A 27,259-nucleotide genomic window follows, 5' to 3' on the forward strand; every position below is an offset into this window, starting at 1 on the left:
TAGTGATAGGTTCAGAACATTGTATTCCAGGAAACAGATCAAATTGTCCTCCCAGCTCTGTATAGAGCTCTGTTAAGGTCCTAGTCGGTAGACGGTTGTTGTGATCAATGTTTGCACCCCAATGTGCACCTGCGAAATATGCGTTGCTTTTCCTGCCTTTGCAGCAGAATGCTGACCACATCTTGGAAGGAATATTGACCTTATTATTGGGGGGTGAGCTTTTGCCAGAGAGGAAGCTGTCCTTGCTGGGCACTGCTCCAATAACAACAAAGGCTTCTATTTTTTTATTGTCACTGCTGCAGAATTCATCCATAAAACATTTGACACATTGCTCCATGTTGTTCCAGCTCCCTGTGTTGAATTTGCTATTCTGAGGAACAATGTTGGTCAGAGTGAACGTAGACTTTCTGTCATTTTCAGTCTGTCCATAAGAGCTTGGTAATAAATGTCCTTTGTTGTAAGTTTTTTTTTCATCATTTTGATAATGACTTTCAACAGCCTGCTTTGTGTAGGTCCCCTGTGGTTTGTTATCTTCCATGTTCCTGTCATTTTCCCGGTTCTCAAGCTGTAACAGAGGGAATGTAAAAGCAGATTAAATGAACAAATACTTCCACAAAGATCTGTAGAATACACAGAATAACAGAAAACTAAAAACAGCAGCAGCTATTTGTTTGGCAACAGGTGTTTGTTGCATGTTTTGAATGTAATCATAAAACACAGCCTGGTGACCCATCTGCTGTTGGTCTGCTGTCCTCACATTAATGCCATCATATCTGTTCTCAAACTGTAACAATGGGAATGCAAAAGCAGATTAAATGTACAATTAATTACACGGCTAATAAATCACTTACACACTTAAACAATATATTATTATTATTAACTCTGTAAAACAAAAATATGCAAATCTGATAATGAAGCAACAGGTAAGGTATTGATAATGTCATGGACTCATGTTCATCCAGCTACTAGTAAAAGCATTCACTGTCACAGTGAAGCTATCTTGGACATCTTGTCACATTGTGATTGTGATATTATTTTTATAGTTATATATTATAGTTTTGTCTCATAGTGAATCAGACAGGTAGATATGCAGAGCTCTCTGCGTTGCCATAAACCCCAAGTAAAACAATAGCAGCCGACAATGGAGTCGATTTCTGTCCCTGGCCTGCCAGAAGGAACAAAGTGCACAAATATAAAGGGTGCCAAAAGTCTGCTATTGGATATGAAGGGTTGGATGTTGACAGAGCTTCAGTAACAAGCTCAGCACGGAGAAATATGTCACATGCTCTGTATTTTTATGGCCACAGGAGAGTGCCAGATAACTTCAGTTTTAAACCCTGAAGATAGACTAATATTTAAATCAATTGCATTGATCACATGTATTTCAAATAACTGACACTTTGCAAAAAAGTTGCTGGTTAAAACGTAGGTGTTGATGCAGAGTGATGCAGAGGGATGCAACCTGCTTTAATACAAAGTTAGTTTAGTCATTATAATCAGCTCATCTGCTGGCAAGAAACCAGCCTGTAATTCAATATGAAACGATCATATTTTATCCGACAGAATGATGCTATAATGACGGTCATGTAGTCCCAATTCATCACTAAACTCTACCTCTAACTAAACAGGCAAATACAAAGCAGAATTTTAATCTAAGAATTCTACACATTACTCCAGACTGATCACGTAAAAAAATAGTTTCATGAACATGATATTTAACGTCCCTGTTTTAAACAGCTTCATTGATCTATTTGAAATCCATTCTGACAGTAATTAGTCTTTGAATATTAGTATTACAAAAACGATCATGACATCACACAGCAGCACCGAGTGAAGCAGGAGGCCAGAGTGGAGCAGAAATAGGCCGAGCACCTCCACAGACACCATTGTCTGACTCTGTATCATCATCCGATAAGAAAATGTTCACACCTAAGTTATATCAGCATTCATGAACAGGTGACAGGTGAAACTTTGACATTTGCATGTTACGTTTAGTCACATCACTGAGTTGAGTATTTTAAAACTATTTTTGATGCACTGTACAGTGTGAAAGACTCAATGTGAACACAGGCTTCCTTATTATTTTGCATTACTCACACTGTATTCTAAATTATTCTGAGTTGATGGTCAAACTGCCAACAAACTGACTTTTTCTGTTATTTTCATTACAAGAGAATTCACCTTGAGGAAACAAGGAAAACAGAGAGGAGTTTACTTGATTCGTTGACTGGTTTTCACTCTAACTCTTGATGTTATGGAATAAAAACGTTAAAGGAAACACTGGCTTAATGCTCCATTATCTATTCACTATGTAATAGTATACCTAATGTGCCAAACGTACCAAGACGTCCTACAACAGCTGCCTGCTTTGACCGTCAGCACACATTTTGAACAGTTCTTACTGAAAATATGTCACATGACCAAGAGACGTAACCATGAGTAACAACAGCAGAACTCGGTTCACTCGGAGAAGAAGTGCCAACAATCGTATTCACGACTTGTGAAATATGTGAGCGACCGGATCAATGAATGTATCCACATGACAGTGAACTGTGGTGTGTATTTAGCAGCTTTAGCCTTAGCAACATGGACGTTTGAACGCAGCCATAATTTCTGTTCATGCTGTCAGCTTGAGATAACACAGTGAGGTGAATATTTTACTATCACACTGAAACAATGTGATAATTCAGACTTCTACAGGCAGAGGTCTGTATAATCAGCTGCATTTGAATCAGCAGCTGGCTCTGACACTATGAAACATCACTGTCAGTTGTTCCCATCTAAACTACACACAGAATGAAAATGAGTTACACACTGTGTGTGATGTGTGAGGAGACAAACTGAACTGTTCTTACAAGTTAATATAACACACGTTTTTATCCAGAGTGACTTTATAATGACGGTCAAACAAACAATTTGTTCAAAGAGAAAACTGCAGTTATGTGACACAGTAGAGGAGGAAGTACTGCAGCTTGGTACTTAAGTAAAAGTACAAATACCCAGCAAAATATATACTCAAGGAAAAGTAGAAGTGCTACATCAACAATCCTACTTAAGTAAAAGTCTCAAGTACTTTGACATGTACTTAAAGTATTAAAAGTAAAAGTACTCACACACTGAATATATATGATTGATTTCCATTGCAAAGGATCTGAACAGGTTAAAATAATCAAATGAAAATGGACCATGTGTAGTTAATGTCCATGTTCAGTCCAGAAGCAGCTATGGACAGGTCTGTGTGTCATGAGGCAGGCTGTGGGCATCAAGTGAACAGAGAGGCTGCTGATAACAAACAGGCATTCAGCATGTTTACTGTGTCAGTGTTCCTGCTGTAGATTCATGTTATGATTCATGTTCATCAGACATTAATGGATGGACCTGTGTTAGCAGACAGCAGCTAACTAGTTAGCTCACTGGGCCAGAGCACCGGCATCATGACTGAGGCTCATTACAGAAACACAGCTGGCAGCGTGACACCACCTCCATGCAGAGTCTGACCTCACATCAGTCCAGCACTGTGTTCATCACATGGAACAAGGAACTACAGACACTGTAGAAATGTAGTGGAGGGGAAAGTCCAGGTAACAGCTGCAACATGGAATGGAGTAAACGTATAAAGTATGCACTATTACTTTTACTTGAGTACAGTAGAAATACATAAAAAATTACTCAAGCACAGTAAAAGTTCAAATACTTGACAGAACATGACGTATGTTCATTAAGCTCATCCTCCTGCAGGTTTGGTAACAAGTTGGAGTCTTTAGCTTCACACAGCAGAGCAAACCAGACTCAGCTGCTCCAAACATAAAGCAGAACTTAAACCAAAAGGTCCAACAAAGGTCGAGCTTTATGTAAATATAGTCAAGTTAAAAGGTTCACAACCATCCCAAAACTAAACAACAACCAACTAGAAATGAAGAAGTGAGGAGACGCTCTGGAAACCGAGGCGACACTAGAAGCATGAGAGACACATGACGAATAAACCAGGAGCAGACATGGGGCAGCAACACAGGAGGAGCAAGAAAGACCATTTAAAATGTTTAGCTGCTCTAACAGTACATGTATTATAGAAACATTCAGTGACTTTATTTATGAGTAAATCGGCCTCTAATACAATGATGTTATTAGTTTTTCTTTATTTAAATACAGAGAGTATGTAGAAGGCGGGACATGACATGAGTCAGGTCTGCTCTTTGCTGTAGAATTTGTGCATAGTGACAACATTTAGAGAGCAGAGAAATAAATACAAACTATGTACAAAGTAATAATAAAAACCAAATAAAGTGATATTTCCTGCTGCTCTTCGTCCCAGCAGGAAACAGGACGTCTGTCACAGCTGGTCAGACGCTCTCTTTGCTTCAGCTCGAGCTGCAGGATGACAATTGATCACATTATCAACACAGCGACAGTCTGACATCTGGAAATAAAAACTGAAGCACTGCTGCACAGGTTTATTATTTAATTCTGACCGGTTCTCCTACCTCTGGCCCATTTTCTGTGCACAGTCACACAGACTACAGACAACACAACGTAGACGATGATCAGAAGGATGATACAGACCAGCCTGGGCACAGACAACACAGGAGGAGGAGGAGGAGGAAGAGGAGGAGGCTGAGCTGCAAGGAGGACACAAACGCTGTCAGAACAATCATTAAAAATGTAGCTGCTGCCATCTAGTGGAGAAGAGTGGTATAACAAACACAATATCTTTTTATTTTAACATGCATATTTTAAGCTAATTTTTTTAAATACAAATTTCCATCATCAGTTCTCTCCGACATCATCAGCTCCCATCCCATCAATCAGTCATCAGTCTGACAGATACAGACACGTGTAAAGTCCAAGTCTTTTCTTTTAGCTTTATGCTTCTCTCATATTTAAAGGATGACTTCACAGATCGATGGTTTGGACCCACCTCTTCGTCTGATGGACATCCAGCTCTGTGGCGACTCTCCCTGTGTTGGGTGCTCACACGTGTAGAAACCTTCGTCAGACGTGGACACAGATGTAAAGGTCATGGTTCCTGTGGGATAGGTCCCGCGGAAGACGCCATTTTTGTAGTATTTGGCAGAGAAGTTGGAGGTTGCTTTGCCGTTTTCATCTTCTCTGTAGTGGCAGGAGAGCGTCACTTCATCGCCTTCTGTCACAGGAAGTGGTGGAGCGGCGATGATCACCGCACCACCTGGAAGAAAAGACAAAAAAACACACCGTGATGGAAAACGGGTCCAAACTCTACGCAAAAGGGCCACAACAGGAGCACTTCCTGTCACCTGCGATGGTGATATTCAGGCTGCTGCTGCAGCACCCTTGCTCAGACTCACACCAGTACACTCCGCTGTCCGCTGGATAGGCGTATTGAACAATGCAGGAGGATCCCTGAGGGATTCCCCACCCGGCACTGCACGGCTCGAAGGTCTGAGAGGAGGTGTTTCTCTTCACTGTCCAGTTCCCAGAAGTCAGTGCTGCCGTTTCGCAGCTCAGAGCGATGTGCTCGTACCAAAAGAAGTGAGACCTGTGTGGGTGGATGTTCAGCGTGGCTGCTGCAGGAAACAGAAGAGGGGAAAAAAGTCACAATCATGCACGATAAAAGAGAAAGACAAACAATGGTCTGCTGAGAAACCACCACCTCCTCAACGTGACCTTGGCCACATCCTGGTGTTCGTTATAAGACTCACAGCGACACAGTCCGCTGTGCCGTCCACTCTGGATTCAACATAACTACGTGGTACTGTGGTTGTGTACTGTGGCTTTTCTGGACCCTCTTCTCTTGTGGTTATGGTTTGATTTTAGAAAGAGCTGGTTCAGGTTTGACATTAAAGAACTGGGTCAGCAAAACACATGCACTCACAACATTAAACACACTTTAAAAGGTGGAATGTAAATAGAGAATTGTTGCAGCTTTAGTGCAGACAAAGAGGATTTAGATGAGAACTTTGTGTTTTGTCAACACATAATGCTCAAAAGACACGATCTTCCTACTTGCCTGGAAACATGGACGTCCTAAGTTTTTCTGGTAATTATGAGCAGTTATTTTCCCATCACACTTACATTTAGACATTAAAACTTTGCAGGTTTAGCTAAAGACGGACACACAACGACCTCTCATGAGCCCTGAGCCCTGCTCCAACAGAGCATGTTTGACATGTGCAGCATTCATGCGACGACTAAAGAGCACAGATAACAGTGGTTATGTTAAAGGCTCGTAAATAACCAATGAAGCTTTAAAAGATTAAAAATACAGCTATAAAATGATACATTGTGAGTTAAATAAACCCTCTGTAAACCTCTGCATCCAGTTTGCAAACTTCAGAAACAACAAACTACCAAAACTAACTTCCAAGTTTTTAAAAAGTCAAAATGTTCTCACACAGCAGCAGGCAGAGCGATGTGACCTCCATCCTGTCTGTTTGATGCTCTCTCTCTCTCTCTCTCTCTCCGTCTCATGCTGCTGGTGTTGCTACCTTCACCCACACCCACTTCCTGACTGCACATGAAAACAAACCTTAGTTTAAAGTGTTAAAATGAGAGCTGTGGCTGTGCTGCAGAGGGGAGCTAAATGCTAACCGAGGCCAAAGCACAGATTTCCCCAGATCCCTTGTTAATAAAGCTTCTCTTAGTCTGTTTGGAAATATATTTCATAACAGCGTTGTATCAGGATTAAAGACCAGGCTGATCTAAAGTAGAGCAGTGCATTTATTATCTGTGCCACCAACTGGAAGCCCTGAACAAAGGAGGTGACTGCACAGGTAAAACACGGGGCAATATCTGGCTCAGATTAGTAATTATGAGAGCAATACACACACAAATATGGGCTAGAAGAGAATAACAACAACTGTGTGAGACATTGAGGAAGAAAAAAAAAACCTTTTACTGAGCCCCTGCAGACAGACAATCCCCCCCACTCATCGCATCGTCCAGCTCCAGGAACCCCACCAGATTCTGGTGTAGCCCAGCAAAGACGGAACCTTTAGGTTAACAGATGCCACACAAGCAAATTCAGCTTCAGTCTGTTGTAGGCAAAAACAGGAAAGAAATGAGTCAGCTCCATTCATTTTACCGTAAAACAAAAATTAATTCTGTTAAACTTCTAATTTAACATGTTCAGGACGGCAAATATAGCTTTTTATTTTATTTCACTGTGTTTTTTCTCTCTGCCTACAACTGTTAGGCAAATGCAGCAAGTTTCCCCCACTGTGGGATCAATAAGTCCTAATCGATCACTCATAACAAACGCTTTATTCCAGTTACTTCTACAAACAGCATAAACATTGGCCATCATCGTCTGTTGAGGAATGAGTGCACCACAGCGACTCAGCAAACGTCGTGAATTAAAATAAACACACACACACACAAATGTCAACACACGACACATGTCCGTGCTAAACTCTCTTTGACCTAGCTCCACCTAGCTTTAGCATCATGCTACAAACGTAAGTCGCGCTTGACACTGGAGTGACAGAAAGAACATAAAACTCACCAAACCCGTCTCGGTGAGTCTTTCCGCTGCTCCGACAACAGGTTGAAATAATAAATCCTCCATTTGATGAGTTGAATGATGAACTGTGTTGCAAAAATACTGAAGAAAAGTCCGAAATGTGAACGCAAGTCAAGTGGGGCGAAACAACAAACATGCCGCCATTTGCCCATAATGCAATTGACCGACGTTTGAAAACGTGATGACGTAGGCAAATTGACATAAATTACCAATCCGAATTGAGCCTTTTTAACGAGTAATTTTATATTTTGACAAAAAAAAAACAACATAACATGTAAAAAATAAAATAATAAAATTCAATTTTAATGTTTAAATGTGCTGTCACCTCTCTGCCACAACGGGGCGCTGTCTGACGGCGTTTAAACAGCTCACAAGTGGATGAGGAGAGAAAAAAAGGGAACTGAGCGAGTGCACGTCATAAAAAGGACCAAGGACTCAACGGGAGACCTAATTCTGCTTATTTCTGAGAGCAAAGTGGCGATGAAGCTGCTTCTCCTCATCCTCAGCCTGTTGACCGCTGCAGTGAGTAGATACAACTTTTTTATTTGTTTAGCTGTCAGAGACTCAGGGCCTCCTTAAAAACAGGGTCTGATCCTTCTTTTTTTTATGTTGGGTTACTGTCTATTTGAATTATTTGTTTATTGTTTGTATTACTTAGTGTGTTTATACATGTTTTTACATAACACACACTCAATGCTTAAGCAATATTCATTAACAATACTCTACACAAAGGTATAAACCATAATAATCAAAATAATCCTACCATGACGTGTTGGATTAAATTCATCTAGATTTTACTTTAAAGCAACAGTTTGAGGTCTTTTCAGGCCTGAATAAGTATCTGGAAAAAGACAAGAGATCTCTGCGGTCTAATAGATCCATACATCAGGCTACACCCTGGACAGGGCTGACAGGAATAAAAAAAATCACTCACATCTTTGGTATGTGGGAGGAAGCCTCACATTATTCTGAAGGTTGAACACTGACAACTGGATCTCTGTTGTAATCGTGAAGTGTGTGTCTGTCAGGACACAGTCTATAAAGTTCCCCCAAGACTTAAAGATGCCGCTGGAAACAGCAGGTCCTCTTAAGCATTTTAATTATATAAAGAGGGTACACCCACCGGCAATAAGGGCTGATGTTAGTTTGTGTGGGTGTGCGCTGTAAAGAGTGTGAGCCATAGTTACTTAAAAAATGATGGCAACAAAGTGACACGTAATATAATTGAGTAGATTTTAATTGTGTAATAATTGATTGAATGATTATGCTGAACTGCTCAATTAAATGGAAACAAAAAAATTGAGTTGACATTAATTAAAACAATGCTCAAAATGTGTTTTTTTTATTTAGTCGTAGCATGTGAAATCATGAGTTAATACAACTCAAGTATATCTAGTTGGTACAACTAGTCGTGGCAAAAATCAGTTAATTTTGACAATCTCAGCAAATTCAATCAATATTTACTACATGTTTGTGTTTAGATATACTGCATTTCTAAGGTAAATTGATTTAAATTTAAGATTTAGTTGGCACTATAGGACTTTAAATCTACACATTAATATTAATTGTCACTTTGTTGCCATCATTTTTTTGATTATAATCTACACAAAGATTAAGATTAAGAAACCTTTATTAGTCCCACAATGGGGAAATTGCATAATACTTGCAAACACTATGTGTAACAAACAACCACACGTAAAAAATGTTAGAAAATTTATTTTTCTTGACATAAATTGACAAAAATTGCTTTAAATTAATAAAATTTTGTTGACTTTTGGGGACAGCCTGGAATAGTCCAATTCAGGGAGCAGTTTCTGAAAAACTTTGATAGTATACCTGAACTCCTTGGAAAGGGAAAGGGAAATGCAAGGTCCACTACATAAGCCTCACACCTAGCACATCTCTGAGGCCATCAGTCTTTGTACTGTAGATGTTCATCCTTTGTGTAGCAAGATCTTTAGACACACCATCTCCATCATCATCCTGAAACAAACCAAACATAGTGTATTTCAGAACAGCTACAGAACACCTATGGTCCTCAACCAGCAAAACCTAATCAGTATTCTTGAGTCCCAAGTCAAAGTTTGACCTGAAAGTACTCTTACTTGGCTTTAAATGAGCTGAAGACATGCCAGGTGGGACTAGAAGCTATGGCAGAGAATCACCATTATTCTTTTTAGCATGTGCTTTAACTTACGTCATACTCTTTGAAATGTGCACCATCCAGCAGCCAATGACAGCCTCCCTTCTCATGATGCTCTGATTTCGAGGAGCCTGAAACAACAAAAATATATATTTTCTATTACCACTCACTAAACGTTGTTATTTCTTAATAATCCAAATCAATGCTGTTCTTGTGCAAGCTGGTCAAATAGGTTAAACATTTATACAGTCCAAAATGCTGACTTTTAAGAAAAATGGACACATCAGATACCTTCATTGATTTTTGTGTAAGGGATGTCAGACTTTCATCTAACAAGTTTTTTCAAGTCATTGTTAAACAACCAATCAAGTTAATAAGGATACTTGCTGAATCCCCAGGAAGTCAAAGGTCCTAATCAAGCATCATCTAACCTTTTCAACCTGAGCTCTGGAGGCTGCCCTCAAAGAAAGTTCCACATGAGTTAGATATAAACAATATTAGTTCAGCAAATTCATATTAAAGTAGTTTGTAAACGACAAATAACTTGAAATATTAACTAGAAATGAACTTAAAATATTAAAGGAAGGATTAAAGGAAGCTGGGGGTGTATTCATCTAGCTTTGACATGAACTTTGGTTCCAGGAGCACCTTGGTGATTCTGTGAAACTCGTCCTGAAGCTGCAAGACAACACATTAAGACCAAAATAATACAAGTAGACATATAGTTCTTACATTTTTGAAAGAAAACATTTTGATCTGTCTTTGTATATGACCATTACTGAAGCCCATATGGCCTTACACTTTCAAGCACTATTCAACATGAATCCTGTTAAACTGTATAATCTCAAAATGAATCAATCCGGTTTTCATTTATTTATTTGAACAAACGCGTCAAAATAAAACCTGTAGGATTAATGTTGCGACTGTATATTCGAGCCATAAGCACTGCGACACAAACTGAGGTGACGTCAGAGCGAGTCAGCTGAGCCGAGGAGCGAACCAGTGGGGACATGCATGCTGTTGACCTGCGTAGACAAACGGGTTCAGTTTGTTGACATTGGCATAAACGTTTCCGAGTTATCGAAGCACTCACTCCTCCCAACAAACGCGAACAAGCGCATGACACATACTAAAGTGGAGCATCTTATGCATAACACAAGCATCACGCTCCTTAATGTGGATTTCACTCCTGCTCCAGTCCCTCTCAAACATTGTAGGTACACACACGCGTAACGTAGTTACACCGTGTAGTGATAGCTGCTGCATGAAGTGGCTAAGAAACGTTTTGTTCTACAAAAGTAAAGTACAAAAGTGGTCTTACCTGTCGAAAGATGGATGACTGCAGCTCTTGCAGAGTGAGGACGGTCACGTAAAATGCAGTGGGCAAAACAGGGTGCAAGTTAAAGTGATTGAAACCAAATAGCTCCCTATGAGTAAAATCCATCGATTTTCTGCATCTTTTACATTTCTGATCAAATCTAATTAACCTCTCAGTGTATCAGAGCTAATTTTACTCGATCAAAACCTGAGTAGAATAAATTAATAAAGCATACAAATGTATTGAATTTAACTTAGCCCGTTTTCAGCTAAATAACTACTAATAGTTATTTATTAAATAATACTCAATCCTAATCCCCCTTTTGTGTGTGTGTGTGTGTGTGTGTGTGGTCATCTCTATGGACGCACACTGGGCTACAAACAGCGCACCAGCCTACTCTGCCGTCAGTCTCTGCCTTTCCCTGTCTGATACAATCAGCGGCACTCTACCTGTTTGAGCACGACAGCACTCCTAGTGGCTGGATACTGCACTCTCTTGTAATCTTCAGAACACACATACAAGAGTGTTAAAACACTAACCACCATGCCACCTCTTTATCACTGTGAATCATGATTTATGATCAAACTGCTGAAGTCTGCTCAGATAGAAAAGTAGTCTAAGATCTACAGAGGAGTCTGATCCGGCCCCGCAGACAGAATGAGGAGGTCAAAATGTCCCTGATGCTCTGCTCTGTGTGCAGGACACCGTGGAGGAGCTGACGACGGTTCAGAAGGACACACAGCGACAACCACAACATGAGGTGATACAGCAAACAGCCACCTGCTATCATGCTGTACTATATTCACTATGCTACTTTTTGAGCTGTGCTGATGTTTCAGTCTGATGTGGATCAGTGTAACATTTGAACATATGTGTTAGGTTGATCCCTGCCCAATGACAGACCACCTGCTGACACAGTATCCACCGCCCAGCCTTGATGGACCGGTGAACCCTGAGGACGCAGACTCTCAAACCTCTGAGCGACCAGGAAGATCCACCTGTCCTCCTTCCTCAGATAAGACCGTTCTTCACCGTGAACACATTGTACCAGAACTCGTGGCGGTTTTTGGGCAGGAAGGCGTCCGGGTTGATGACTTTGTGATTGTTGATGGGAGGCTTGGACTGACTGCAGCAGGTGGATGTGTTTTCAGGAAGGTGTTGTGTGCATTTTGGACTGATTTCTATGAGTCACATGCATGTCATCACTTTGGTGAAGCAGAGTGGGGAAGTGTGGGCTGAATAATCGCAGCCGGCTGGGAGAAGGAGAGGTACCTCCCTGTGAAGCTAGCACCCGTGCTGCTGGAGGAGGCCATGTTGGGCTCAGTGAAGAGCGACCCCGTTGAGTCGTTTTTAAAATTTGTGTCAGAGTCTGACAGAAAGGTCCTTGAATCTTGGCGTTTGGATTTCGAAGGTGTTGACCTGGTAGCTGTGCTGACGATCATGGACCGTTACAATAACCGCAGGCGTCTGACAGCCGATGCCGTTGAGCTAATCTTGAGGGAGCTAGCTCAGAAAGCTCTGATCCAGGAACCCGGCTCTGTGATTCAGCAGTGGAGCCGCACACTGGCTCCTGTTGGATCAGAGCTGAGGGCAGTTTCAGCAGCCTATCAAGACCTACAACCGACATTTGAAAAGATTGTCAGATCTCTTGATTTCAGTTCGATCCAGAATCTCCATGAGGACCAAGCTGTCTGGTTTCTACACCTATACCTCAGTCAGGCCGGGAGCCAGCAGCTGTCCCTCTTCCTCAGGTTCTGCACTGGATTAGACTTGTTCACAGGACAGAGAATCACTGTCGGCTTCAGAAAAAAGATACGTTGTGGCTTCAATCGGAGGGCAGGCTGCTCTCTGCTGAAGCTTCCGGTCCGCTGTCGCAGCTACTTAGTGTTTGAACGCAGCCTAAGAAAAATGTTGCGAAGTCTGGCGTGAAGACATCGACACTGCTCCGTTAGCTTTTTAATACTCACAGATTTTACATGAAGGATTATTTCAAAGCTGAAATCCACTGTAATGACAAACATTATGTACTGTACTGTTAAGATTATGTTCTTGAATGCACTTAGTGGTGATGTTTTTGATGGTTTTAATTGTGCCAGACACCAGTGTTACTGAAAGAATCCGCTAAGCTATTAGCACTGATACAGGGCACATGGTACGAGGCTAGCAGTGGCTAATCTGGAGATTCAGGAGGATTCCCTGATGACATACCTGCCTTTATACCCAATAATAAGACTAGCTGCTGTTTCATTTATTCAAGTTGCTTCTCCATGGGGAAAGCAGGCCTGAAGAGTGGCCCTGATTATTATTATTATTATTTGTTTATTGTCACACAAGCTAAACCTGTTGCAATGTGTGAATAAATCATTTAAGCAAGAAGAAATGACAGTGATGTGTTTTTATGAATGAAAGTGTAACCATGATGAAGTTTGACCCAAAAGTCACAAAAGGAATGTCTGTGTCCTGATTTAACCTGTGTGTGTGTGTGTGTGTGTGACCTCTGACCTTCACTGTTCATTCTGTAGTAAAAGAAACAAACCCCTGGATATGACAGCTTGTACACTTACTTAAACTTTGAGATTATCGACCATATCAATAAATATACTGGTGATGTGAACATCTGGAGACGTGCCAGTCAGATGTTGAAGGAGGCAGGTGAGCCGTGGATGACTGACAAAGCCTGTTTTTAATGCCGAGAACCACAAATGCTGCATTAAAGAGGAAAAAACTCTGTCCTAAGGAACAGGAAGAGAAAGAGCTGCAGCACCTTCAGGCAGCCAGCAGGCGGCAGTCTGCGCTTACGTTCTATTTTAATTAATTAAAGAGACATTTAAGGCAAATTGGAAAAACGATATACAACATTAAACGACATTAACTTATTAATACTTACTTACTAATACATTCATGGTGCATAGTTCTGGAAAATACGGAAACAGGCTGAAGAACAGATGCAGAGCGAGTCATAGACCTGCGGGGTGCAGCACATGTTCACTTTTCTTCCAGTTCAAGCCGCGATGTTCGCCTGTCTACATTACTGCAGTCCGTGAACACACCATGTGTGACAGCCACAGACGCTCCGGCCTCGATCATGGGTCTGGTTCTGCTCTTCTCTCTGTGCTTTTTGTTTTTATTCTCCAAACTCTATTTGCGCCTCATATCCTTTAAGACCTTAAAGACCGCGTGTCTGCGCTGCTTCATCACCTGAGGTTATTTCTTTTCAGTCAACACTGATGTTTATTTTAAATAAAACGCAACAAAAAATCCGGCTTTAAATCATGAAGATCATCACATTTTGAACTGATAATATTACGATATTTATAACGCTGTTTTATTTGAAGTTTTGAGGCTGATTAAAAAGTTGAGCAAAATGAAATTTTAAATAAAGTAAAATATAAACGATAATAAAGAAAAGCGAATGTAAACGTGAATAAATTGTGATTTAAATGAGGAACTCTTGTCCGGTATAAAGATTAAACAGGTTTAATATTTGTTTTAATTTGCAGCCTGTGTGAACACGCTGCTTTGGGCCTGTTCGTGGATCTGTGAGCGCGGAAATCAAAAACATTTTAGAAACCTGCGGATTAAATATTTGTATTTTTTGGACATGTTCAAACAGCCTGACATTTATTGCTGCAAAGATTCAAGTCATTTATTTACAGAGGATCAATGTTTTTTCATCATGGTGAAAAATCAAAGAAACTGTTTCACTTTCACTGCAGTGACGTCACACACACAGTTTAACCAACTCATTTGCATAACTCAGTGCTTCAAACTACCACAGTAATAAACAGTCACCTTCATGCTGACCGCAGAGTGAACACTGAAAGAAGGAAAGAGGATGTTCAGGGACTCATGTGTCAGCAGCATTCATGCGTTGTGTTGTGAAATGTTTCATATTATACTGAAGCTCCATCCGCTATTCGTCTGTCATCATATTTACTGTCTTTACAGCTCAGATCTCATTAAAACAGTCCTGGTTCTGCATTTCTCAGTTGCTGTCTGCTAAATTCTTCGATAGTTTTGGACAGAAACTCATCCAGTTTGTGAATAATTCAACACACAGAGACAATAAGAACCAGCTGACTCTCATATCAAACCAATAAATAAAAGACAGATTTAAAGTCAAACTCCAAATGTGAGAGAAGGGAACGTGGAGCTATTTCAGGGTTTATCCTCATTCTGCTGCTTTCTTCTGTATAAAACCATCCCTGAGCTCAGCAGGCCTGAAGTCCACGATCATCCTCCAACGTCAAAGAATCCCAGAATTTAGCATCAATCCTTTCATTATAATAATGACTCTCTGTCTGTTTTATGGGGGCAGCAGGTTTTCAAGTCCTCTCATGTATGCCTGAGTGTCTGTGTCCCCAGACTGGCACCGCACAGGGGACCTGTCACTCACCATGGAGCCGGCTCAGCCCGGAGACCAGGGGGTCTACTTCTGCTACTTCTACTCAAACGGACAGAAGAGACACAGAAACCCTGCAGCAGTGAGACTGGAGGTCCCGCAGAGGGTCCCTGAACCAGCTGCCCCCCCAGCAGCAGGTAGAGTCCACTGTTCCCGCTGCAGCTAACCGCTGGTTTTATTGACACATGTGTAATTGTGCATAACTACAGCATGACTGTCAGAGCTGACAAAGTTTCTTCCTGTCTGCAGCAGTCAGAGTGCCACACTGGGACCACCATCATCACCACAGTCACAGTGATGACTGTGCTCTTTGTGCCGCTGATCGCTTTTCTTGGCTGGAAACTGAAGAGCAGAGGATTTGATACGAACCAACCCGAGCAGAAGAACGTCTGGGAAGGCGGTGAGGACAGAGGAGAGGAGGGGAGCGGACAGGAGGAGGACACCAAATTTAACATAGTGATGGTTTAGAAGCAGCAGTCTGGTTCTGTCTTTGTTGCTGGAACCAAAACAGGTGATTTTAACCCTCATAAGCTGTAGAGAATTTTAATATGACTGACAGCTGGTCCTGTCCCTGACTCTGGGGTGTACTGTCCTTTTTAGGAATAAAACCCAAAATCTCAGCTGTTCTTCACTCAAGTGCTTTTATTCCTGCAGGATGGAGCAGTCACACACACAGACAGTAGCCTCTGTAGGAGTGCTCAAGGTCTTTTCAGAGCAGCTCCCTTCTTATATCCTCTGTTATCTAACAGACACAGCTTCTCAGAATACACACATCTTAGAATAGGCACAAGCACAATCATATATGACAGTAACATATCACGTATGAGATCATAGGTGTAACATCACATATATTTCCATAGTAAGACATATGGACAGACTGTCTCCACAAAGTCCAGCAGGCCATGCTGCTGACACAGGTTATTTACAGAATTCTTCCAACAGTCCCTTTAACTGTCTTCTTCACATGTACCCTCAGCTGTAGTCTTCCAGCCCCAGAACATGTTTTTCCAGATCCTAATGAACTTTTCTGACTCCATACTTCGGCGACAATGACCACAGACAACAGCAGGGCTGATGTCATCCACTGGCTTTTAGACATTGAAGCAATAAATTTAGTTTTTCACCCGAGCAGGCCAGCAGGGGGAGCCACAGTCCATCACAGAACTACCAATGATATGAGAATCAGAGCTGATGCAGGGTGAAGAATGAAATAAAATGTAAAAACCAGCTGTTACACTGACAAATCCAAACATGCATGCTGTGTTACTGCTGCACAATCACCAAGACCTGTTCCTCCAGCACAGACAACAGACCAACACTTTCACATACATGTACACAAACCCCACAGAAACATATTAAAAATACAATTACACCAGAAACACTGGAGACATGAACTTTATTGTAAATCTGACCAAATTTCAAGAAAAACATATTTTAAACTCTCATAATCTGTTTTCAGTGAGAACAGCTGATAAAATGTGATCCTTGAAAATAGACCATGGATTATTAGATATATGCAATAACTGCTGGTGTCACTGCTAAAAAAGCTGTGCTGATACATGAGGATACATTCAGAGCTTAATACAAAAGATAACAGATGTAAATAATAATAATGATGCAGCACATGAACAGTAGAAGAGGCATGTGTTTTTAGGACAGTATTCAGAGCATGAAATATATCAACATCAAATAAATGTACAAGGTTCAGATTGACAGATTCCCAAAACCAAACAGCTTCTGTTTGGTTCTGTTTGTCTCTGCACAGCCCTGTAAGAGAAGCACAAAGACAGAACATGGTTTATCACAGTCATCCATCATGTGGTGCTTTGTGGAGAATAAATCACTCACAGTATGAATCCTACGTGGCAGCATGAGCTCCGAGAGCTGCTCCTGCTCTGATTTCAGAATAAACTGCTGCATCAGCAGCTGCAGGAGCTGATGTTCCTGTGAATGGAGGCCTGATTCATTTAGAACTGTAATCTGATCATTCAGCATGATGTTGTTCCTTTCTCTAAGTATTTCACAGTATACTGAATTCTTAAAAGATTGAATAGGATGTAGTAAGTAGCACTACTGTGAGGCCTTTGTGGAAAGATCGACAAATGTTCCATATTACACACTAAAAGAATATGTTACCCTCACTGCTTTGTCTGCATGTCATGTTGGAATATCTGTGTGAACTGTGGTAAATCTTTGTTTAATACAGCAATTAGATCCAATGAGAAGTAAAGAATAAATTATATTTTAATAAGAACCATTTTATTTAAAAAAAAAAAAAAAAAAAAACATTTCAAAGGCCACAAAATATTAATCCATGTGGGACTACATGCCCTTTACTTGTAATACTCCAGTTTGTCCTGTGGGTGGTAATGTGGTTTTACTGGTGACATTTAGATTAGCATGTGTAAAATGCTGCAGACAGTGTCCACTTTCTGACTTTGCTCTGAGTCTATTGAACATCTCGGGCTGCTCGTCTGGTTGTGCTCTTGCATGATATCCACATTTACGTCAGAGAGTCCATCTGGAGGAGGAGCCTCAAACAAACCTTTGTCAGACAGCATCACACACAGAAAATCTTTCAACTCATGATTCTTCACATTTAAAGAAAGCTGCAGCTCAAAGAAATGAACTCACAACAAACAGTCTCTCTTGAGACATGACAAATGACAACACTATAAGCTGAAGTTTCTGCTCTCAAAACAGGAGAACATGAAGATGAACTAAAAAAGAACTTCTTCTTTATAACATGGGGAACAATCTAAAGCAGGCCAGCACTGAAACATGTTCTGTTATCAAGCTTAAAACAGACAGCTAGTCAGTGACTTCATGCTGCCATCTGTGCTTCTCTTTGTTTGTTGATGATGAACGTCTCTTCATGGACCTGAAATAAAATCACAGCAAACAGTCTCAGTTTAAAATACTGTCTTTGGAACATGAGCTCTGACTGTATATGAAGAATATTACCTGTGTTTGGATTCACATTACTGTAGTCACACAGTGACTCTTCTGGGTCAACATGTTGTCCTGTTATCATGACATCAATCATATATAAAATAATGATTCTCTCTGTATTTTAGTATCAATGTGACGTCTCATATTTTTATATACTCACTCCTGCTGTCCAGAGCTTTGAGCTGAATCAGATATGAAGCATTATAGTAATCTTCTTCAGCCTGACCTGAAATAACATTAATGTGAGTACTGAGTTTCACAGTCATTCTATAATTATTATAACTTTAACCTGCTCCATGTCAATCAAAGTGTGTACTGTACCATTTCCAGAGCCTTCAGCTCCTCTGATTGTCTCATAGACACAAAGGTCGCCTACAGGACAGTGAAACATTAAATGAGTCACCTCACATCTGTCACACTCATTTAAACATCTTTGTTTTTATTAAATGTTGTTATTGAACAGTATTAAAGCTGCAGCAGCATCAATACATCTTATGAATATCTGTGACAACATTCAGAACCAGATGAAACACTGACTGTGGAGAAGAGAGGAGTATATCTGATGTTGGTTTACTTCCTGGTTCACTGTCTGCTCTGCAGAAGAACCTGTTATTAACAAAAAATGATCATGTTGTTACATGGTTTTGTAAATTCTGTGTCACATTTAAAGTTTATAGTAAATAAATGCTGCATCAGAAGAAAAAGGTCTCACCTTTGGACTGTCTGTAGTGATACAGTAAGAGCACAATGACAAAGAATAATATGATTCCACACAGCAGTCCAACAATTAATGGCACTGAGGATGAGGAGCTTTCAGCTCTGGATACAACTATTAGAAATAATAAACATACATTAATACACTTATATTGGACTTGGTGTCATTAGTACAGACACTATTCAAACCAACATTGCCGTAATATACCAAAAAAGGAGCATCAAACATCTTTACTCACCTTTCACTGACATCCAGCTCTGAGGTGACTTCTTTCCTGAATGTTCACACCTGTAGAAACCTTCATGTGACTCTGACACTGCAGAGATCTTCAGCTCCCCTCTGGTATCACTTTGAACAAGTTTGTCATTGTGATAGAAAAACACCTTGGAAAGTTTGTTTTGTCCTCTCAGTCTGCAGTCAAGAGTAACAGAGTCTCCTTCAGTCACACTATTGACAGGACTCTCCAGGACAATGTCTGTATCTGTGAGACAGTCAGAGGACGTCAGTCAGAGATCATCTGGTGTACATCATTTAAAACATTTAAGCAAAAAATGTACCACAAAATTATAAATTACATCATCAATTTGATTTGATCAAAGGACTGTGGTTGGGATTTAGTGACATCTAGTGATCAATTAGCAGACTGCAGCTAAAGTCACAGCTGTTACAGGTGATATACCAATTAAAACAATAATTAACAAAACTATACTCATCTTCTGTTAAGAGATCCCACTGAATTCTACTTTGAGGATGAACACTTGATGAATTGACACAAAAATGCAACAAAATCCAAACTGACTCAAATAAAGACTGAAGATGTTTACATTAAATCTACACAACAAAGAAGAAGTCATTTGTCTGTTTTCTCACATACAATTATTTAACATAGCATAAAGTGAAACATATATGATCTAGAGTTACATAAGATGTTTAAGATGATATAAATCTAATAAAATAATGTATTATACCATGTACAGTGATGTTGACTGTGCTGCTGAACTCTCCTGATGCAGCCTCACACCAGTACACACCAGTATCAGACTGTGATGTGTTGATGTTACATGTGGATCCAGTCATTGTTCCCCAGTTAGAACAGGATGACAGACGTCCTTCATCAGAGAACGTCCTCACTCTCCACTCAGCAGAGTTTCCCTCACAGGTCAGTGAGACAGACTCAGAGGTGAAGTGTTGGACTCTGTCAGGATTCACTGTGAGAGACGCTGCTGGATTAAAACCTGAAAAACAAAACATGTCAAAGGAACAAAGTAAGAACAAAGTGACACAATGAAAAAATGACACACAACCAGCTCATTCTGATTCTCTCAATAAACAGAGGAATCACAGTGACAGAATAAATTCTTCGTACTGAGAGGACAGAATCAAACTGACCTGCAGACCAGACAAACTTTGGGTCACTGTAATCAGAGTGATACTCTGGGTCTCCTCTTCCAGCTCTGCACACATATGCTGCTGTGTGTGTCTGTCCATGAATGATGTAGGAATCCTGTGCAGTCCCGTCAGTGCTACCAGGCAGCCGCTCATAGCTGTAAGACCAAGAGTTGTTTGACAGACCAGGAACAGCTTTATACCAGTAGAACCTCCATCCTGCAGGTGGATGTTCAACCTCACAGCTCAGAGTTACTGAGGCTCCAGGACTCAGCCATGATGGAGACACAGTGAGGACAGGTCGGGGTTTACCTGTTGGAAACAGATGATGTTAAAACAGACTGTGTCTCCATCATAAAACAAAACTGAACTAATCAAACTTACCTGATACAGACAATGTGAAGGCATTACTCCACTTTGTGTATAAATTCTCTTTCCTGCCCCAACATCTGTATTCTCCTCTGTCAGCAGAGGAAGCTCTGTTTATTCTGTATTCATTGGATGTTGAAGTAATGTTGGACCTCTCATGTGTCCATTCATACGTCCACTGACGTCCTTCAACTCCCTGAATGTCACATCTGAGGGTGATCGTCTCATCAATGAATATCTGAGGCCAGCTGTGCTGCAGAGTGACACTGGGAACTGTTCACATAGAAACATCCAGTCAGTCAGCAGACAGTGTGATAACCTTAAATATTTCTTATCATATTGATCTTTTTAACAGCTGAACTCTGTAACAAAGTGCTGTGGTTTGGTGTCCCAGTATTTACTCTGATTACATTTTATGCTGACATCATTTTATTTCATTCAATAAATTCCAGTGATTGTTTTTCATTAGTCCAACAGCTCAACATTGTTAATATTCCTCTGTCCACTTCTGAAGAGAGACAGACAGGTTTACTCCACAAAAACCAACTTTAAGGGGAAGAAATGCAACAAAAGCCTCTGATTTAAAACATGGAGCTCAGTGGTGCTGAGGAAGAGGAAGTATTAACACAGTAACAAGCAACATTAATATAACTGAGGTGCAATTTGGATCAGTCCTGTCTAAAAATGAAGAAAGTAAAGTTCTGATTTTTCAGCATCATCAGAGCAGGAGGAGCTTCTGACATGTAATCAATGTTTTTTGTTTCTGTTGGTAACAAAATGTCTCTTTTCTTCATTACTGACAAACACATGAAACATTTGAGAAGTTCATCTTTTTTCATTTTACAACTAATTATTAAACTCACCAGTTTCCTTAATGGTGACTTCACTGCTAACTGCTGTGTAGAACACTGGGACTCCTCTTCTTCCATAGCACTGATAGATTCCTCCTTTTGAAACACTGACAGTGTTTGATTGATCATTTATTGATTGACCTCCAGAATACTCTGAGCCATGTTTGTACCAGTAGTACTTCCACCCTGTAGAGACGTCCACAGAGCAGGTCAGTGTTACGCTGCCCCCTGCTGGTATGACTGTCTTGTCTGCTCTCAGTGAGGCCTGAGGTATATCTGCAGTGAGGAAGAAAAAATGAAACAGTCAGTAAAAAAACAGTCAAACAGTAAATAGTAAATAGTTAGAGTATGAATTACTGCAGAAAAATCTTTGCACTTCATTCTTTTCAGACACTGTTGTGAAAACAGGAAGACATGCAGCACAATACTTAGTGTGTATTTAGTAGCACTTAAATTGTTGGTTAGATTTGACCTAATTCAGCACTTTAATATGGATTAAAGATGCTTACCTGATACAGTCCATCTGAGGGCTTCACTCCACTCTGTTGTTAACTTGTTGTGTTTACCCCGACAGCTGTATTCTCCACTCTCAAACCCATAAACTCTGATGGATTTACTGTATATTGAATGAAGGTCTAACTTATCTCGTCTCCAGTCATACGTCCACTGAGTTTCTTCAGCTCCCTGAATGTCACATCTGAGGGTGATTATCTCACCAGAGAATATCTCAGTCCAGCTGTGTTCCAGGATCAGAGAGGCCTTCATGGAACCTGTTCAAAAAACACCCAGTTAGAATACAAAAGAGATTAAACACAAACATGTTGTTTGTTTTAGTTTGATGTTACAATGTTACAAACAAAAAAATAAAGCTATGAAACATTTAAACTGTATTTGCATCATCAGGATGAATCTAGGGTCAAACACACAGACTGAATATAACTATAGATAAAGTGTCCTTGACATCAACCACATGTTTGTGAATGTTGAGTCTCTGTTGGAGGTTATATTACAAAATATATATTTAAACACTGAAGGATCAAACTCTTGTACACATTCTGTGACTGTTGTCTTGTTTAGAATGAACAAACTAAACTGTGATGTTGCCACCAGCGTGTGGTTTCAGAGAGCATGCAGACAGAATTAGAAGTGTGATGTAGTGTCACAGTGTGTCTACTTCAGTGTCCTGTCTCACAGATCTATCATTTATTATTCACAGTGACTACAACAATATCCTGAGGTTCTGCCTGCAGACCTCCAGCTTTAAACAGGCTGTGTGAAAGAACCAAATATCATTTAACCCTGTGTTCACACCAAGAGAGACTAAAGCTGTAAAATCACTTTCGTGGCTCAAAGTTCGAATCACTCATGACGAGAGAAATTCAAATGTTTGATTTAGCTTATTTAAAGGAGTCGTATGCTTTTAGGACTTTGCTTCCACTTTTTGTGGCATCTTAACTATTGAACAGAAAACACAGCTGTCATTTGGTATCAAGAGAACGTGTGCTCCTTTAAATAAACTGTGCACTCAGAGGTCAGGCTGTGTTTATTATGCAGGATCTGTTTAGTAAAAGTATTTAATCAAATGAACACACATTTTCTCAATAGAGAACAGAAATTTTAATTATTAAGGATGACTAGCATGCTAGGAGCTCGATTAGCAGGCAAGTATGGTGCCGTGGAACGAGATAAAGTGCATCATCTTTTTAAAAACAACAAACTTGTTTGTTCTCCTTAATGATAAACTCATCTGTCCCTGTAATCTAATCACATTCACAGTATAATTAATGATCAAAGTGATTATCAATCTAATACACAATATAATATAAAACACTGAGAAGTTGATAAACAGGAGATAAATACTTTGTGTAATATACAAATGAAGAGAAAAAACAAAGACAAAGTATAATTTGTCACCTTCAGTGTGTCCGTAGAGGAGTGTGCTGAACACTGAAATAAAGATTAAAACCTCATCAGACATCATCAAACCAAAAGAAAGTGATCAATCACAACATTAAAACACTATATATACACAATGTAGATGTGTGGAGCCAAATCCAGCAGGACTTCAGTGTAAAACAGAGACATATCAGCAGCCGACGTTCATAAAGACCCCAGTCTGCTCAGAAACACTCTTCAGAAACAACAAGTCAGAAATGTACTTACAGAATAAGTGCAGCACACAGAGCAAAGTGTGCCCCATCCTCACATCCAGCACAACTGAACAAAGTGTTCTATCTATTCATAATTATAATGCTGAAGGCAGAAGTGACGTTTCTTTAAAAGGTGTGATCAGAAAGTCTCACCTACATCAGCTTCTGAGTATAGACTCTTCCTTCCTTTGTGCCCCTCCACCTTTAGACAGCAGCTCTGCCCACAGCAGTTTCACATGGTTATATTTCCTGCATCATTTAACCAGAGTGTAGAATCTATACATGTGCTCACTTTGTGGCAGAATGCTGGTTTATTTGTGGCTGTGACCTCAGACTCAGGAAATGACTGAAAGGTGGAATCAAATGTTTGTTTCACAGCAACAAGAGTAACACCATCAGAGGACAATGTGTGTAAATACAACACACACTGTAACAGATCTCTATACTGTTCATGTTTAGAATACTTTATTGCACAGTACGCCTGCACAGTAGCTGCCAATAAAAGATTCGCTGTGATGGGGTGAATGTTTCTGGGATACATCATCTATACATTGCTGGCTAGATAACAAGCTAACTGCAGAGTCTCACCAAGGTGTCTAGTGCACAGATGGCACAGATAAGCCTGCTGTCTGTCAACACCGCAGCAGTGTGCCACTGTTTTTAGAACAGCAGTTAATTACTCACTCATGCTCCGTCTACATATTATCCTTCTCTAAAACTTCGCCAGTTTTCACCGTAATATCCGCAGCAATCAAGGGTGCACACTTAGTGGCTTTACTCATAACTCCATACACATATACTTACACTGCGCACCGCTCACGGGCGCGACGCGGTGTCACGCTGTGACGTCCTGACGAGGAAGTGGGCAGGTAAAGCGTGCCGGCGTTTCTCTGCACTTTAAATATCAGAGTCGCGCGCTTCTAGTCAGCTGACTTCCGTTTGTTAAAAATAATGTTTAAACTGAGTAAATGTGGGAATTAGTATTTCTGTGAATAGAAATATTGTTTGAATAGTTTCTATGTGTGTTTGGGAGGTATAAAATACTTACCTGTGTAAAAGAAGTATGAAGTCAAAATACTCCAGCCCAGTGGGAGGGGCAAGAGGGTTAACAGAGGGTGCTGTGGCTCCTCTGGGAGACTCTGACGATGGTTACAAGGCACGTAACAGCTCCTGTAGTGATGGGTTTTCGAGGCTTTGTTGAAGCTTCGACACCTGATTCAAGAAAAAGGTTCAATGACACAGTGCTCGAGTAGGACATCTAGTGGTGATTAAAATGCATTGCAGTGTGTGTTATTGGTTCATGGATTGTTTGGGATTTGAATCTCCGTGCACAGTCTCGTTCGACTACACTACATGGCTGACACAATAAAATACATTAAATTTTCAGTTTCACTGCACACAATTGTTACAAAGTTACATTTGAAGTGGATACATAATAATTAGGGCTGATCAAACAACATGATGAATCCGATTAAAATGTTTAACACAATTAAAGCATTTGCGGCGGAGAACGAAGCTGGATGGTGGTGTAGGGGAATCATCGTCGGTTTGGGTGTGTGAGGGTCCGGGTTCAAAACTTATGATACGCGAATCAGCAAGAGGTCCTCCACACACACACACACACACACACACACACACACACGCAAGAGAAACGTGATCATAAACTTTTCTTCTACTAAAATGTACACAATGACATATTTGCGATTAACTGAGTTTATTGCTATGAAATTCTTAGATATAAATAATAAAAAAAATAAATGTGAATCGTTTGCATCTAAGTAATATATTTAACTCATATTTAAAGAATCTCAAGAGTTCGATTGCTTTGCAGCAATCAAACCGATAAAAGTATCAATGTAGCTAATATATTTCAATATCTAACTGATTGATCTATTACTATATATTGATATATAGTCATATCCCTGAACACACCCGATCCCACCAAGCGATTCACAACCCGATCCAATCATATGACTCGTATGCCGTTTGAGGCACTCGGCTGCTTCAAACGTCACTGAAGTGGTTCAAACGTCACTAGTCACGTGACCGAAGCAAGCCTCGGCACAGTGGTTCGAAACAATTGCTTCATGAGCGATGTGTCGGAGCCTCGGGTGTCAGAGGACCATCCTTACCCATGATAGTGATGTCCAAATGAAGCAATGAAGCCGTATTGAACAACTTCATCAATTGTGTCGAGTATGGGTTCATTCATTCAAAGCTTCGTTTCAGTGACCTCTAGTGGTGAAATAGGACACAGTGTCTTAATTACATGATGAGTCTAACCAGGGTGTGTGATGTACATATAGTTTAGTTAAGAGTGATTAATTGGTCGGTCAGTTGATTCTACAAATGTATGTATTGCAGTAGGAGCTTGTGGATATGCCTGGATAGTAATTCAAACATTTTCATTGTTAAACTGTTTTGGACCAAGCCGGTTTAAGCAAAATCTCACGTTATGAAGCAGTGTGGAGTTATTTGAACCAGTCATGTGATTCCCTGAGAGGACCGAAGCAGTTACTGTTTTCGACATCATCGGTCACGTGGGTTTTCCCGCACCAAAGCAAGCTTCGAAGCAGTGCTTCAACATAAATGCTGTTGCAACTCGGAAGCTTGTATCAGAGCGTCGGTGTCACTTGGCCATCACTAACCCATGACATGATGTCAATGTGATGTTTTACTTTCAGCCATGATAAATAAAGGAACGACTAATTCATATCTTCCTTCAACATGCAGCAGAGATTTTTTTACATAATGTGTGTAAACACCTGAACTTTAGAACAATACAAATATTCTGAGAGGTTTATTACACAAAATGATCTAAATGAAAACCAATAAGTTTTAGTTATCGTGACTAAACAAAGAACCAGGGTTAGGATTCACTGACATCTAGTGGTCAATCTGAATACCGCTCCCTTTCTAAGTTTGAAAATCTTGCTCGGTCCAGCTGTGTGACTTATAATCAAAGTTATCATCCTGACCTGCTGAGATACATTTATAACATCAAATGTCACCAACAAACTCCTCAGTAAATATATGATCATATATGACCTGACTAATGTTAATATGTATGAACAGGAAATAAATGTAACCTTCAGCATGTCCATAGGAAAGTGTGCTGAACACTAAAATAAAGATTGGAACCTCCTGACTATGACATTAAAAAACACTTGTTTACATGTTAATAAAGACATCAGACCTCTGCTTTCTGAACTCACTAGGTACATATATATATAAACAAAAATATAGGTGTACATACCAGGGATGCAGACTCCAAGAAGCAACACCACTATATGTGACATTACTGTGGTGACACAGTTAACCAACAACCCACCTCTGTGTTGAGAGCAACAACTTCCTCTTGTGGTCTGTCAGGCTGTGACTTGACTTTTTAGGACGTTTCATCATTCTGTCATCAAGCAGAAGAAGTGGTTAGAGCTGCTCTGATATGAAGCCACTTATGCACATCTCCTGATTTCCT

At 40.2% G+C, this 27,259-nt stretch overlaps 1 protein-coding gene and 1 long non-coding RNA gene across 2 annotated transcripts; both read right to left on the reverse strand.

The window, feature by feature from the left end:
- Positions 1 to 4,158: 4,158 nt before the first annotated feature.
- LOC114435762 (uncharacterized) lies at positions 4,159 to 6,416 on the reverse strand. Its single transcript, XM_028405706.1, has 5 exons — positions 6,368 to 6,416; positions 5,271 to 5,540; positions 4,916 to 5,182; positions 4,482 to 4,616; positions 4,159 to 4,368 (listed from the first exon to the last, which is right to left on the reverse strand). Exons 1-5 carry the CDS (start codon positions 6,396 to 6,398, stop codon positions 4,331 to 4,333), a joined length of 741 nt encoding a protein of 246 aa, XP_028261507.1. The 5' UTR covers positions 6,399 to 6,416; the 3' UTR covers positions 4,159 to 4,330.
- An 11,420-nt stretch (positions 6,417 to 17,836) lies between these two features.
- LOC114435797 (uncharacterized) lies at positions 17,837 to 18,523 on the reverse strand. Its single transcript, XR_003670633.1, has 3 exons — positions 18,471 to 18,523; positions 18,323 to 18,382; positions 17,837 to 18,239 (listed from the first exon to the last, which is right to left on the reverse strand). It is a non-coding gene; the product is annotated as an uncharacterized LOC114435797 (long non-coding RNA).
- Positions 18,524 to 27,259: the final 8,736 nt, after the last annotated feature.

The sequence above is a fragment of the Parambassis ranga genome, chromosome 5, assembly GCF_900634625.1.
Source record: "Parambassis ranga chromosome 5, fParRan2.1, whole genome shotgun sequence".
NCBI classification, from domain to species: Eukaryota; Metazoa; Chordata; class Actinopteri; family Ambassidae; genus Parambassis; species Parambassis ranga.